The 16407-nt window shown below is 34.5% G+C and overlaps 1 protein-coding gene and 1 long non-coding RNA gene across 5 annotated transcripts in view; both read left to right on the plus strand.

Moving 5' to 3' along the window:
- Nucleotides 1-11541, plus strand: part of LOC138335507 (serine-rich adhesin for platelets-like) — a 41985-nt gene extending 30444 nt beyond the window's left edge. For all 4 annotated transcript variants that reach the window (XM_069284621.1, XM_069284622.1, XM_069284623.1 and 1 more), the window contains exons 3-4: nucleotides 1979-2888; nucleotides 9223-11541. In XM_069284621.1, the coding sequence (XP_069140722.1) occupies nucleotides 1979-2888; nucleotides 9223-10789 (2477 nt within the window). In that variant the 3' untranslated portion in view covers nucleotides 10790-11541. The remainder of the gene's footprint in view (nucleotides 1-1978; nucleotides 2889-9222) is intronic.
- Nucleotides 11542-14411: 2870 nt separating this feature from the next.
- On the plus strand, nucleotides 14412-14696 carry LOC138335508 (uncharacterized). The gene is made up of 2 exons (XR_011210294.1): nucleotides 14412-14470; nucleotides 14620-14696. It is a non-coding gene; the product is annotated as an uncharacterized lncRNA (long non-coding RNA).
- The last annotated feature ends 1711 nt before the right edge of the window (nucleotides 14697-16407 follow it).

The following is a 16407-nucleotide window of genomic DNA, read 5'->3' on the forward strand; positions in this document are numbered from 1 at the left end:
TATACAGAAAACTTTCACATTTCATTCCTCAGGTTAAAAGGCCCCTTTGGCTTTTCAAAAAAATTCAACACTTTTATGTAGCCTAAAAGAGTTAAAATGTGTACTTCTGTTTGAGATCCTGTTAGGTATAGCCTTTATCAAATGTCAGAAGTTCTTTTATCAGAATTAGAGTTTTTCATGTTTTGCCATGGGAAATATATGTGTTCTGTGTACACTGAAATAAGATTAATGCTAGATACTAGATTCTAGCAGTTTTTACCAAAACTCAATAGCAAATCTCTGAATTATTTAGTTTTTGCCCATGGATAAGTTGCAACTTCTACGGCTTTGATATTATATATATTTTTCATAATTTGTTGTGTCTGTATATATATAATTTTACTACACGTGAGCCATCTGTACTGGTACTGATGCAGTGATTATTCTCCTTATATAACTGGGGTCGGTAAACGACCCCATCCCCAATGCCAAACCCCCTATATTTTCCCCAATTACAATGAAAATTCCCAAATTAAATTGCTGAGGAAAAGAAAACTGTCCTGATAAAAGGTTGTTTTGTTGATGCTATACAGATCCATGTAAAAAACAGCATGTAATATTAAATTAAAGATGCTCCACCGCTGACAAATGGTATTTTTTCACTTTCAAAAACAGGAACAAATATATACACGATTAAACACCAATTATTGTTCAAATGATGAATATCATGTATGCTCTGTCGGCGGTGGAGCATCTTTAAACAGTTATACAATATTTAATTACCTATAACAGTCATGTTCAGTAATGGGTAACTTTGCCCTAAAACCGCTCTTTGATTAAAAATTCCCAATTTGTGTCAAAAACATTTTTTCCCAAAACACCCTGAAAAATCACTGTGATGATCGAGATATACACATTTTATATGACATTTGTCCTAACGAGTCCGACTCTTGAATGTTGTTGATTCTGAACAGGATTTCTGTAATTATACCGTACCCCAGAGAGTTTTCCTTTACTATAAGATCTTTGATAGACATGTGATGCCCTTATTACATGTTCATGATATTGGAGAATATCATCTGTGATACCCCAAGGTTCTGCGATCTTGTATTTTTGTGCGATATTCTATAAGATTTGGCCGATACTGGAGAAATTCTGTGATACCCTGAGGTTCTGCAATCCTGTATTTTTGTGCGATACTCTATAAGATTTGGCCGATACTGTAGAATTTCCGTGATTCCTTAAGGTTCTGCGGTCTTGTATTTTTGTGCGATACTCTGTAAGATTTAGCCAATACTGTAAGATATTTCTGTGATAGTACTAATTTGTCTGTGATACCAGTAGATGATACAAACAGTTCTCTCCACAATCAATACGGTGGGTACCAGCCTGCCTTTGTGGTATAACAGGACATTGATTACTATAGCCAGGGGTTGTCTATAGGCCACCACTTCCGAGAAGGCAAACACACTCCCATCCACTGAAATATTCCTCCTTCTGTTTCCTGTGTTAATGCATGTAATATGACTGTAAGGTTGTTTACCTTCATCCCATTTGAATTTGTGTCAATTAAGAAAGGTTGTTATTTTTCATTAAGAAATATGGAAATAATAAAGATTGTTATTTTTCACAAAGAAATATGGAAATGATAAAGATTGTTATTTTTTATGAAAAAATATGGAAATGATATGATTTTTCAGCTTTTCAAAGTCTTCCCATAAAAAATCAATCATTGTATTACACATTGCACCTATTTTTACAGTTTAAGATAAACTGGTTGATATATTTTGAAATGAAAAGGGGTATATTTAGAAATGATGTGGTTTTTCAGCATGTTAGGTCGTCCCATATAAAATCAATTACTAAGTTGTTAGACTTTAAATTTTTTTTTACAAAACCAGAAACACAAGGTGTAATGATTTATTGCTGGTGTTGTACCCTAGGTAATTTTTTTTTAGTCTATCATATCTTATTATTAAAAATAATTATATTTTTCCAGAGTCCTTGCAGCAAGTCGGTGAAAATCAGCCCAAAGAAGTTGTGCCGAGTGAACCATCTAGCCAGCAGGATTTGGTGAAGGGCGACGACAAACCTATCACAGTGAAATCTCTACTACAGTCAAATGGAACCGCCCGGTCACTCCTACAGCCTGTTAGTACTGCAGAGGTTTTGACCGCCGGACATCTGACCAATGAGATTGCGGGTCCACCTACAACTGTCCAATCATTGTTAAAGACCGGTCAGTCCCTCCTATCAACAGACATTCCAGGTCCAAGTGCTGTCAGTGGTATGCAGGATCTTCCATTTACCGCCCTGGATAAATCTTCATCCCAGGACCTTCCGTTTACCTCCCTTGAAAAGTCCTCTTTAGATCTCTTTGAAAACGACCTTAAGTTATTTCCAGATTCAACAGTCCCTGACAACGTTAGTGCTCCCAGTACCATTCCTACGACGGCATCCCCTGCTCTTACAGTGGCTCCACCTACAACAGACTACAGCGCCCCCTGGATCGTTACCGTCAGTATGTTTTGGAATGATCTACCTGCAATTATGATTGAAAATTTACCATTTGTTCGTTTGGTGGATATTCATAAACAAATCTTGCCGGCGAAGGATACTGGAATTCTCAAGAAACGGTGCCAGTTGCTCGGAATTAATGTCGGTAACTGTTCCGAAATGCAGCGTTATTTTCTTGTTCAGTACGGCAAGGCATTTAACTCGAAGAGCACCCTGATTGTAGGGAAAAACGATGCTAAGAATTTGATTGGCTACTATGTTAACCCTGTCCCGAAACCTGTGAAAGGGGAGGAGTCTTTGGTAGGGCGAAGCTTGGAGGAACCTCGTGTAGGGTCATCAAAGTTTTCCAAGGTCAGAGGATCTAAGGTCAAGGACAGCGTCGTGGAACCAAGGTAATGATTACTGCCAAAGTGTTTTGTTGAGGCTTTGCAGAGTAAGAGTTGTCTTCTCCTGCAAAGAGGTATATATGAATATTGCTAATTTGTGAGAAAGCAATGTCACTTTCTCATAGAATCACCAAGATAGCAGCTTGTGTCATACTAATCTGTAGAGAAGATTGCTCTGGATAAAAAAAAGAGGCTTTAGATCCTTTTCTTAATTCAGTTGTTCACTACAAAAGTCTGGTCTACGTTTGAATCAAGGCCTCCTTTTGCTATTCTGTATTTGCGTATTACAGAGTTATCTGCCCTTGTGGGTAGGTATTGATTGTGACTTGTATATATGAGCATGTCATATTATTCAAGAGAAAAGTGATTTAACTCTACCAAAATAATTACTTTATAATCGATACCTTTCTGCAAGGTTGAAGGACAGATAACTCTGTATTATGCAAACACAGAATTATTTAAAACTATTGACTAGCCCTGTACTGGAAAAGTAAAGGCAACAATAGAAATAAGGGGGAGATAACCCACTGATTTAAATCTGCTGAGCATTTCTTAATGATATATAACTCGGGTAAACATATAACTGATGTGGTGTTTATGATCATGTTCAAACACCAAGTCAGTATACCGTACTAATCTTTAATCTGTGTAGATTAAAGCTCAGTTCAGACTTGTGTTATCTGTCTGAGATATGATGAATCAATACTTAAGCTCACGGACACGATTTAAAACCCCGATCTAGTTATCTGGTATATGGTAACCGGATGTATTTGTGTTAAAACTTAAGCAGTCATGATCCCATTCGGGTTAGTCTGTGATAGCCAATAATGACGTTAGGCGTGATCATGTTGTGTTAACTTATTCATCCCTAAAATTTCATAATGGACTGGTCTAGGCATTGATTTAAAAGAGTCTAAATGTGTCTTTAGGGGTGAATGAGTTTAAATCAATGAGAGCTTGTTGATTTCGAGACTGGACTGGTTGGACTTACTGGAGTCAGATTTTTCTAGCCCACAGCAAGAGGAAAGTACAAAAATCTGATCACCCAGTATTTCTGACAGTGTTAAATTTCCCGGTAAAGACTGATCATCCGATCTGGAAGCAGTACACAAACTATTATAAGGTTTCCTTTATCGGTGTCCCCGGGCTAGAATGTCTCATCTCACACAAGTATCAGCTGTTCTAGCGTTCTAATATTTCAACTGAACATTTTTTGTTCACCATCCCAAGTGAAATTTTCTTAGCTCATTTTCAAACCTCCCATGAAAGCAAGGGCCTTTTATTTGATAGGCTAGACAAATGACCTATTGCTTTGTTTTCATTGTCTATATCAAATGTGACAAGGAAATATTCTGAAATAAAAAAATAAAAAAATTGTATAATATAAAGTAAGGTTAAGGGGCGTTGAAAAAGTTTGGGACAAAATATTAACTAGAGAAAAAAAATCTGTCTCTGATAGTCCAAACTTATAAGTTGTAACTCAGGTGTGTGGAAAAAAAATGCCTGAAGTAAGTTTGTTTTGAGAAATCAGGGGCAGCACATATAACAATAAGCTACATCCAAAAATAAAGTTCAATATTATAAAGATGAATATATGTTTCAATAGCCCCGGCCTCTTCACATTTTCAGACAATGGACGTGGGTGTTTAAAAATTCATGTGACCAATTAAATTCAGAACTTTGACAAAATGTTATTGCATGAAGTCATCTTTTTAGTCATAGATTATGCTAAGGAAGTAAAACTTTCAGTCTTTGTTTTAAAGATTAAAAGATAAGGTAAAATTGATCTGAATTTCGCGTTTATTCAGGTGTCAAAAAGGTGGATGGGGTCGCTTATTATGTCATATACGGTATGTGAATATTAGTAATTGGTTACAAATAACTACATTTATAGCCATATCTAGTTTTACATAAGATGGCTGTCACAAACAAGTTCAGCTTAGACAAGAAAGAAAAGGGAGTATATGTATATAATGTTTTTTGTATAAATGATAGGCTTATGGTATGTTTTGTTTTAGCTTGGTGCGCCATATGGCTGGTCAGAAACTAGGTCAAGACTAGGCGGTATATGTCTACATGTTTCCTGTTCGCGTGTCTTTACATATGGGGTACACTAGCTGGCTACTCTTTGTGACTGTAGATAATAGCACTGATATATGCTTTATTGGGTTAGGTCTGATATATATAGGAATCAATTTTGTTAGTTGTGGATCGAATAATTAAATATCAATACCAGGTAATAGTGTCGTTTAGTTGTAAATGGAAGAAATACCAATCTATGTCGTTATTTGTAAATAGAATAATTATTGTTAGACATAGTTAAATAGAATAAAACTTTTGTAGAATCTATATGTCGTTAGCTGTGAATAGAAGAAATCACAGAATCTATAATATATCATTATCTGTGGATAATATAATCTATATGCTGTTAGTTCAATAGGTGTAAATAGAATAAATCATAGAATCTTTGTTTTTTGTTCTATGCTGTTAGTTCAATAGTTGTAAATAGAATATATCATAGAATCTTTGTCGTTTGTTGTAAATAGAAGGAATAGTAGATTCTATGCTGTTAGTTCAATAGTTGTAAATAGAATATACCATAGAAACTTTGTTGTTTGTTGTAAATAAAAGGAATTGTAGATTCTATGCTGTTAGTTCAATAGTTGTAAACAGAATATATCATAGAAACTTTGTTGTTTGTTGTAAATAGATGGAATCGTAGATTCTATGCTGTTAGTTCAATAGTTGTAAATAGAATATATATCATAGAATCTTTGTCGTTTGTTGTAAATAAAAGGAATCGTAGATTCTATGCTGTTAGTTGAATAGTTGTAAATAGAATATATCATAGAAGTCTTTGTCGTTTGTTGTAAATAAAAGGAATTGTAGATTCTATGCTGTTAGTTCAATAGTTGTAAACAGAATATATCATAGAAACTTTGTTGTTTGTTGTAAATAGATGGAATCGTAGATTCTATGCTGTTAGTTCAATAGTTGTAAATAAAATAATTCATAGAATCTTTGTCGTTTTGCTGTAAATAGAAGGAATCGTAGATTCTATGCTGTTTGTTCAATAGTTGTAAATAGAATATATCATATCCGGGTTAAGGTCAAGTATTCTTAAACTATACTCTTAAGGAAGGTCTATAGATTCTGCTTTTCTCAGTGAAAATTTTAGTAACGTTAACGTTGAGAATGTTAACATTGATCAGTATAGGTTGCATTTGTTATGTGGTAGATTTTATTAGTGTTAGCTATAGGCATGCTTAGCTTTGGTTGTTAATCTTTTGTGTAGTACTGTACCTGGATGGTCCTATATACAGATTTGATAGCAGTTTAACAAGGCAGTCCTAGAGAACTTGTATCTGATTTTCTTAAAAACACCATGATTAGGTTATAAAACTCAAGTCATAAAAGGAATTATATAAAATTCCAGGAATTGGTTCGAGGAACCAGTTGAATTTAGTTTGTACCTGCAGCTGCAGGTCGTTTCTGATAATTCCCTTCTCTGTAATTACCCCTAGTTTTATTTCTAAAAGGTGGAGACGATTCTTCATGAAAGTATGGGGGTACACATTAATAGATATATACACTATACCTAACAATAAACAACGCCAAGTGAACATAACCAGAGGAGTTCTTTCCAACCCTGGTAGCTCTCCATAAGCTGCTGTGGAAATAAAAATTATTGCATTTAGGTGGAAAAATTCGTGATATACAGGTGACCTTTATACAGAGGTCAATTACTATATGTATTAAACTTCATCAAATGGGGGTTGATGACTGTCCTTTATGGACAGGTGTCCTTAATATAGAGGTCAATTATATAGTAAATTGCACCAAATGGGGCTGATGAGTCTGTCCCTAATATGGAGGTGTCCTTTACTGCAGATTTCACTGTGCCTAGTACAGGGTATATTAGACCATCATTGCACAATTTGATTATTTACTAGTACAGACTATGGACTAAAATCTGTCCTTTATAGACAGGTGTCCTTTACAGTAGGTTTCACTATACCTAGTATATTAGACCTTCATTGTACAACTAGATTATTTACTATTACAGACTTGCGACTAAAATATGTCCTTTATAGACAGGTGTCCTTTATAGACAGGTGTCCTTTATAGACAGGTGTCCTTTATAGACAGGTGTCCTTTATAGACAGGTGTCCTTTACAGTAAGTTTCAGTATACCTAGTAAATTAGACCTTCATTGTACAACTTAATCATTTTTAGTACAGACTTCTGACTAAAATAAAATCTGATGGGCAAGGCATTTATAACATGTCAGATCTGTCAGCCTAATAAGCGGTGTATAAATTAAATCAACAAGAAATTGATATTCATTCAAGCAGGATGTTGCAATTTCCTGTACAAAAAAAAGCTCTGTCTTGTTCAGATTCTTCACTTCTGGAGGTTTGGGAAAATCTGCCTCTGGTCATGGCTATTCACTTGTAAGTTATAGCCATAAATTTAAATGAGAACATTCACTGAAAAAAATATCTGAAATTTTAAGGCGGAGTTACAATTGTTAACTGTTTACTTTAGGGTTATTAAGTTTTGCTTTTAGATGCTCAGAATGCTATATCCATCTATGATAGAAAAATAAAACTTAATGTTCAAACCGTCATTTATGTATATATGATTTTATTATTTTGTGTATTTCAAATATGTTTTACTGTGTCTGTGATCTTCCAGGGCACTTCAAAATAAACTTTAATATTCACCCCTAAAGATGCATTTAAACTCTCCTAAATCAAAGACTAGGCAAGCTCATTATGAAATTTCAGCGAGGAATAATATAAGTTTATACTGAAAATTTTGGGGAAGTTATATTGGGATATCATGTCAAATACATATATGTATCAGTATCACATCCAAAGTTTTCCTGATCGTCCTCTGTTTGTGTACATCTCAACATAGATTTTGATCTAGACCAGATAATTTTAAAAAGCTTTTGACATTGTTGTGTAGTTTAAAGAAACATTTTATCATGTTATGTATAAAACATTTAATATACTTCCTATTTGAATGGTTTTAAATATTCATTTTTTATTGGCTAGTAGCATGGATATCTATTTTCAATGTTTAATTTTGATATGTCTGAAATGAGAAAGGAAGTACTTTTTGCTGGGGCCAATATATATGGTATATGAAGTTTGCGGTTGTAATAATTGTACAATGTTTGCTATGCGTATACATACATGTAGCTATCAAACAAACACATCAAATAGCTTAGAGGTTTACAGGGGAAAAAGTCGCGGCTTATACTCCGGAAAATACAGTATTTGTATGAAGGTATCATTAATACCTGTACTCTTTTGATTCCATGAAGGTACCATTAATACCTGTACTCTTTTGATTCCATGCCCCTATATATGCACAGAGGATAAATCTCAAGTTTGTGATCACAAAATCGTTTTAGTAATCTGTAACTGTTTGATGGCTTGTCCAAACTGAGCTAATTATCTGAGGTCTTTTTCATGATGCCTTTTAGGCTTATAGTACAAGTCTGTCTGATAACTGGCCATGGTCACCCCTGAAAAGACATTTGAACCCTTCCAGTTCAAACGCTGGAATACTTCATTATGAATTTTCAGGGGTGAATGAATTAATGATTAGTATTTGAAGACCAGATTTAATTCAAAGAAATATCGTAATTATAGAAAGTACATTGATATTACACCATGTGTCAATGGACAAATCCTTTAAATTGGAGGACTCTGATACAAAATTAAAACAGTTAGTACCTTAATATTTTCCATTCTGTGATTTCTTTTAAAACAAAATTAAAAAAACTTTTCAAATCTGAGTGAAGATGATAAGCTTTGGCATACATTGAATACCAAACATGTTTGGAAAGTTTTAAACTTTCAAATTTAAAAAATTTCCCCATAACTGATCTAGATCTTCTCTATGGTGGATAGATATACATGCATAGCTAGTTTAACTGCATGTTGTGTGGGAGAGAAACCCTGAAGCCAAAGAAACCACTGCAACAGCTGTCTATTCATTGATGTATGTTTGTAACACTTAACCTAGTCACCCCAGGAGACACATATAAACTCTTCTTATTCAGAGACTGGAAGAGTTCATTATGACATTTGAGGGGTGAGTGAGTTAATGAATTTGAATCTTTATCCTTAATTGATGTTCTGGTTTGTAACATTAAAAAAAGAATTTACGTATTCATCCCTGAGGAGACATAATAAACTCTGCGTATTCAAAGACTGGAAGAGTTCAGTATGAAATTTCAGGTATGAATCAAATGAGTTAATAGCTTAAATCTTGATATACATAAATATTTTTATTCTAAATGTTGTGTTTTATATATTTACAGAGTGCTTGACGTGTCTGCGCCTGTCCTGTCGCAGCACGACGACATCACTGTGCGACCTTTACCCCTGCAGGATGTGACCGCTACAAGGACGGCAGTACCAGCGTCGACATCGATGGTGGATTCTGTATCACAGTCGTCCTCACAACCTGGACGAGTGTCGCACAGGACCAGACATAAAAAAATAAATTTCCTGGAAATGTTGAAAGGAGATGCAAACAACAACACTAGTTTAGTGGATAACGTCGCACCGCAAGGCTCGGCACCGGTTACTGAGGAAACAGTATGTGAAAGTAACACCCCCAACAACTCTGCACCGATCGAGGATATTTTACCCAAGGAAAAATTAGTGAAAAAGAATAATGTGAAAAATGTGAGAATATCGGCGTCAAGTAAGTTAAAGAATAAGATGGCTGTTAGTATCAGAGAAAGGGTCAAGGTGAAAAAGGGAAAAGAAGCCGTGCAGGAGGAACAGAGTATGGGGGAGAGTGAGTGTGAGAATCGTGTAGAGGAAGATGAGGAGGAAATAGGGGAGGAATTAGCAGATAAATTACCGTTTTTTATCGGAAAACGTGGAGCGAAAAATAACGATCGCGAACAGATGGCGAAAAAACTAAAAATCATGAAAAATCGAAAATCTGGGGCGTTGAAAGTGAAGTGGAAGATATTCGGCAAATCAAGTAGTGCTAAACGAGTTATGTTTAATAAAGGAAATAACAATAACAACAAAACGGATTCGCGAGAAATTCTCGCCGTCATTCATAAGGATATGGTACCGAGGAACGGACATAAGCATAGAATGCAGGCAGGCAATGTGTTTTTGGACCAATATAACAGAAAGGACTCCACCTGTGTCAGATGTTGTACCTGTAAAAAGCTGCTATCTGTCGACATGTTTCTAATACACCTGCATGAAATCGGAGGTAGTGGTAAACTTTTATCTGTTAGTCAGCCTCAGGTGATCTCTCTCCGAGACTCTTTCCCATCGGAAACACAGAAAAGACTCTGGGAAAATTTCCAGAAACGACGCCGGCTACACGGTAGTAGCGGCGATCGCTCTAAGAACGGTGTGGTGGAAAGTGTAGAATCGGCACCAGAGGAAGTGTTACCTTTGCCGACAACTAAAAAGTTAGAACAAAAGAAGAAAGTGGTAAACGAGAGACTGGCGAATCCAGCCAAGGTCCCACTACGGCATCAAAGTGTGCCGGCTATTCAGGCACCTGGTACGCTTACGAACGGAAACGTCAGAATTAGTGCTAGAAAACGGAAACAAAAGCAGCTCTACCCCATAGAAAACTACAGCTTTTCTCGTAAGTCAAGCCAGAAAAACATTCAGATAGATTCGGATGGGGACGAGCCGCTCTCTCCGAACGGACTTGAAGTGAATGTTGACGAGGGCGGCTCCCCGGCGAAGGTCGTTCGACTTTTACCCTCGGTGGTAGACAGTGCTACTTGTGTTGAGAGGGTTGTGCCTCAGGTTAGCCAAGGAAGTGTACTGACCCTGGCTAATGGACCGGAAGTTATAAGTTTCACAGCCCTGCAGCATGAGGAGGGTTTGGACATGAGTTAAGCGAGGATTAAACATTTTTATATAGTCTTCTAATTAATTGACATGTTTTCACATTCAGTTCTATGTTAGTCACTCGAGGCTGGTGTTTGTTTCTAATTCCTTGTGTCCGTTATAACTCATTCACCCCTGAAGACACATTTAGACTCTTCTAAATCAAAGAATAGACCAGTCCATTATGAAAATTCAGGGATGAATGAGTTATAAACTGAATATATATCTGTTTCCCCCAGACATGTCAGTCAGCATCTCATAGCCTGTATACATGTAGGAAGCGGTAAGTGATCACTTGTTGCGATGTATATGGATCGATGTATTCTTTAAACTAGAGCATATACACATATTAGATGCAATATTTCAAATCAAGATTAAATTAATGTTATAATGTTCAGTTGGTTGTTCAAGTCAGATTATGGATTTAGTGCATTCAATAGAAATTTTAAACTTTTCTTTTTGTTTTGTGTTCGGAGTTTAATAATAATTACTGATGCATGATATATTCTTTTCACATCCTTTGTTCCGACATTTGCCATATTGATATTGTAACACCAGTATGACGCGTACGGTTATGGATCTAATAGTCGATAGTGACCATACATAAAAAAAAAATAATGTTAAATGTTTCCTTTAAATATCATCAGCTTTTGTGGCATATTGGTACATGTGCATAAGATTGCGTTTTATGCAGAACAGTGGTCCAATGTATAGGCGAAAGATGAAACATGAAATTAAAATTATCCCAGCAAATAACTACATTTCTTGTGTTGCTTGTTTTTAAAAGCAGATTGTATTGTTATAACATATACCGTATTCGACCAAATAAGTGTCCCTCCGACTATCAAGGCCTCAATTTGAAATACCCAGATACAGACCAAATCTGTCAAAACTATAGATTTGCAATAATTTTGTCTTATTAAGCACCTTTTAATTTTTTCAATTTTGTAAATGTCCTGGGCGCTTAGTGGGGCGAATATGGTATATCGTTATTCATATCTACAAATAATAAATATTAGAGATTTTTGATAATATCTTATTTAAATCTCTGCAAATATGGCCAAAAAATGTATGGTTTAGGTATCACTGCCTACCCTGATTCTTACCTCCAACCCTAGCTATTTTATCACATTTTTTCAAAACAAAATTGCTGTATTCGAAACAGTTGCTATTGCATGAGGTTTCAACTTTGATTTAAACACCTGCTGAAAGTATGATATACCGTATTCGACCCAATAGGTGCCCAGGACACTTGAAGGATTGAAATAGATAAGGGGGCACTTATTAGTAATAGACAGTGTTCTCCCTTAAGGATTTTTTCCAACTGGTCCTAAGGACCAGCTGATCCTATAAGTTTAGAGCCAAATTTAGACTAGCCTTTGATAAAGTTATTGCACAGGATAAGCAATAATTCATTTTGCAAAAGAAATCAATAAAGAAATCCACACTTTTCATATTTTTCATATTTTCATCTTGAATTTAATTAAAGATAAATGAAATTGAGGCCAAAAAAGGGGGAGGGGAGCTTATTGGGTCGAACAATCTCTCCCTATATCTTATTTTATTTAGTCGTGCATTAAACCTGAAACATGCATATAACTTCTTTTGGCCTTAACATATCCTGTCTACATATATACAGCTAAAGATTGTTAAAGATGCTCCACTATTGACAAATGACATATTTTTTCGCTATCAAAAACAAGAGCAGACGAATTAATATTTTTCTTCAGTTACAAAAGTTACTTACTTTACACCATTACCACCATTGAATAGTTTGAGCTTCTAATTTCATTTCAAGACAAAAATATTAAAAATTATTTAATTGCATACCGAAAAAAATCTGTGGCACTATGTCCTATATGAAATGAATATTGATTGTGCATGCACCAAAAGCAAAATAAACTATTTCATGTTATTTCTTGTGTTAATTAGACATATATATATATACACGATTAAACACCAATTGCCAAATTGATGAAATTGTTAAAGCTCTGTCGGCGGTGGAGCATCTTTAAGGACATACCCGTACTATACATATAGCTAGTATTGATTGTATGTTTTGAGAGACTGGAAGTTTTCCTCTTGATTGTCTGTGTTGGACAGTAGACCTAGCCTAGAGCTCTAGGAACTATAATTGGAGACTTTATAGTGTTGTCATACTGCAGAATACTGCCAAACACACAAAGCTGCAGAATAACAATATATGTATTGTTTTATCTGGATCAAATGTCTAGAAATATGACTTGTTAATCCGGACCCCTTAAGTGATAATTTTTCACACCATACATTATTCTATATCTATATATAATTAATATCTGTTATGTAAAGACTTTCATTATTTTCGTGGGTATTTTAATAAAAAATAATTTAAAAAAAAAGCCAAACCACAAAGATGATATACACACAAATATTTCATGTTATACAGAACAAGAGACACTTTCTTTCCGGCACATTTACGACACAAACTACATTGATTTAAAACTAAATTTGGTTTTAAGAGAGAACTTTATTACTTACACCATATTCAACTGATTAAGTGCAAGTGTCTTTGCAATGGTAGGCTTCCATTTTCTCCACTCTAAGAGATAATTATCATGTTGACTTGTATAATTATATATGCCATCCAAAGTCGGCAATTTAAAGAATATCTTTGAATTTAAAAGTACATGTATTTGTATTTTCAATCGTGAAAGCTGTATTGGTAATTATGCTTGGTAATTATTCAAGTTTATAAAGCAAAAGACTCAGAATTGTTAGACAGTTTTTCAAATTTTTGCAAAGTTTAACTCATTCACACCTGAAGACTAATTTAGACTCTTCTAAATCACAGACTAGACCAGTCCATTAAGACATTTCAGGGATGAATGATCAAACGAGTCCCTCCAATTTTCCTTATATTCAAGGTTAAGATCTAGAATGCTTACTAGATTGAATATGTTGTAATTACATCTTTCATCATATCCTTGGAACTTGTAAAGTAAATACTGATTTCGGTGTAATCAAATTTTTGTGCACAACAAAATTTAAATTAATTGGGCCATGATGAAGTGACGGTTTGCAATTGTTAGTTGTAGCAAAAGGAATCAATATCGTGCAGAACTACTCTTAGAATAATCCTCAATTCACCTTTCCTTGAAATGTGTCAAATAGTATAATTCAAGGAAAACCTCTCAAGACCATATACAGTTGTGTGATATAATTGAGTTCACAAAAGTTAATTTTAATCTTGGCATTTAAAAAAAAAAATTCAATAGCTCTTTCTGAATTTGTGAACATGCCGACATTAACAAAACTTGACATGCTGGAAATTAATGCTATTAATTACCATTTAAATTAGATTTATATCTTTCTGTTGCCTGTAACCCGAAGAGAAAAACTTAACTCAACATATTTTAACCATACCATTTTGGTAAGCCATTTGAAAGAAATAAAGCGCAGCAATTTTTTTGGTGATATTCACTTGATTTGTAACAAGATGTAATTTTATGAGACAATACATAATAATGCTTAAAGAATACTTTTATATTACCTTTTCAATACACAAAAATAAGTTGAAATTTATCTTTTACCAGGTAGATGAAATAATTTTCAGACAAAATGAATATTGCTTTTTCAATACATGAAAGTAGGTTGAAATTTATCCAGGAGTTGAAAAAAGTCATAGAAAATACAGAAATACAAAGATATTCTGTATATAATACTAGTAATAAAATTTATCATCTCAAACTCAATTTTGTCACATAGCTATAATGTCAAAATGTGTAATGTCAAAATGTGTATGTAAAAAAAAAAGCCAAACCACAAAGATGATATACACACAAATATTTCATGTTTTACAGTTATATAATACTAGTAATAAAATTTATCATCTCAAACTCAATTTTGTCACATAGCTATAATGTCAAAATGTGTATGTGTTCATGGCTACAGTATTTGACCATATAATCTAGACTACCACCCCTAGTGACAGTCAAACACCCCTAAAGACACATTTGCATTCTTTTAAATCAAAGACTTGCCCAGTCCATTATGAAGTTTCAGGGATGTATGAGTTAAAATATAGAGCTGTCACATTGAACTAACCTTCAGGAGGAGATCAGCATCATTCAGTTACAGCCTTAGTGAAGCACAACTTTCAGCTAGTTTGAAGCAAAGGCTCGGGTGAAAAAAGCACAACGGTAAACCCAGCATAGGTGCAAGTGATAAATTGAGGATCTGACAACATCTCATTCAGTGTCTCATTCTAGTAATTGGATAATACCTTTACTTCACTTTCAATGCATATTTTCAATCTGGCTCTCCTCAGTAAACCACATTCTATAGCTCTAGCTCTGGTGAAGTACAAATTCAGCTACAGTAAAGCAAATATTAAGTTCTAGTAAGGCAAAGGTCATGCTCCAATGATTTGGTTTGGGTTGTTTGGTTTAACAGCCAAGGTCATTCAAGGACATGCCAGGTTTAGGAGAAGGAAAGCCAAAACACCCAGAGAAAAACCATCGACCAGCAGTCAGTGCCTTTATTTAGCAACTATCCCACATGGGATTCAAACTTGCGACCCAGAGGTGGAGGGCTTGTGGTTTGGACACATCTTGCTCTATTGAAGTAAATCTGAGAAGCTACAGCTCTGCCCAAATAAAGTCAAGGAAATTTAATGTCAAGCCAAATTTTAGGTGACAGAAAGCCCCAGTACCCAGAGGAAAAACCACTGATCTATAGTGAGTGCCTCGCAAAAGTCCTGCATTGATTCCTGAACTCTCAACCCAGAGGTGGGGGGTCTTGTAGTACATCAGAACACGTTAATTAAGTCATATGATCAGTCACCGCTGACAATGAACTGCGTGGTTGAGCGAATTTTCTTTGGAATGGCTTAATTACTGTAGCCTCACTGTCCTTTTAATAATAAGTATTGAAGTCAAGTTACTCCAAATATTTAGACTAAAGCTTCATAACTATATAGAACCAGCTTAACTTTAATAGGCAAACGTATGAAATATTTTCAAATACAGAACATTTATGTATGGAAACCAGTAATATTTAACAACATATTTGCATATTCTGTTTCAATAATTAGATATAAAACTAACCTACGACAGTGACAATTTTATGACTCATGACCGGACCTTCAACCCAGACTTACAAACATCTAATTTCAATACAAATGTACTGATATTATCACCTAGCTAATGTTACCTGGGTCTCAGGTAATGGTACGTTATATTCATAGGGACTTGGCACGGAATCCCAACCAAAGGTCAATATATATGTATTATAGAATACAATAATGCATTAATATTAACTTAACGATGGTTGGAAATTTGTGCCAAATTCCTGTGTTATATTTAGCAATCCAATTTTTCTTCCTTATTCATAATGTATGTAAAATATATAAATGAAATAAATTCATAATTAAAATTTATCAATAAATTAATACATAAACAGGTAAACTAGATATTTACAAAATGTATGTTATATAATGTATACATAAACTTAGATACATGAGATCTTGCAATTTCAACTAAAAATGAGAAAACAAAATATTTATGATTTTGAAAATTCGAGTTAAACATTTCTCAATATTTATATCAGAAGTCATTTTTGCGGTCATAACAATGTCATTTGAAATCTCA

This window comes from Argopecten irradians, chromosome 11 (assembly GCF_041381155.1).
Source record: "Argopecten irradians isolate NY chromosome 11, Ai_NY, whole genome shotgun sequence".
Classification (NCBI taxonomy): Eukaryota; Metazoa; Mollusca; class Bivalvia; order Pectinida; family Pectinidae; genus Argopecten; species Argopecten irradians.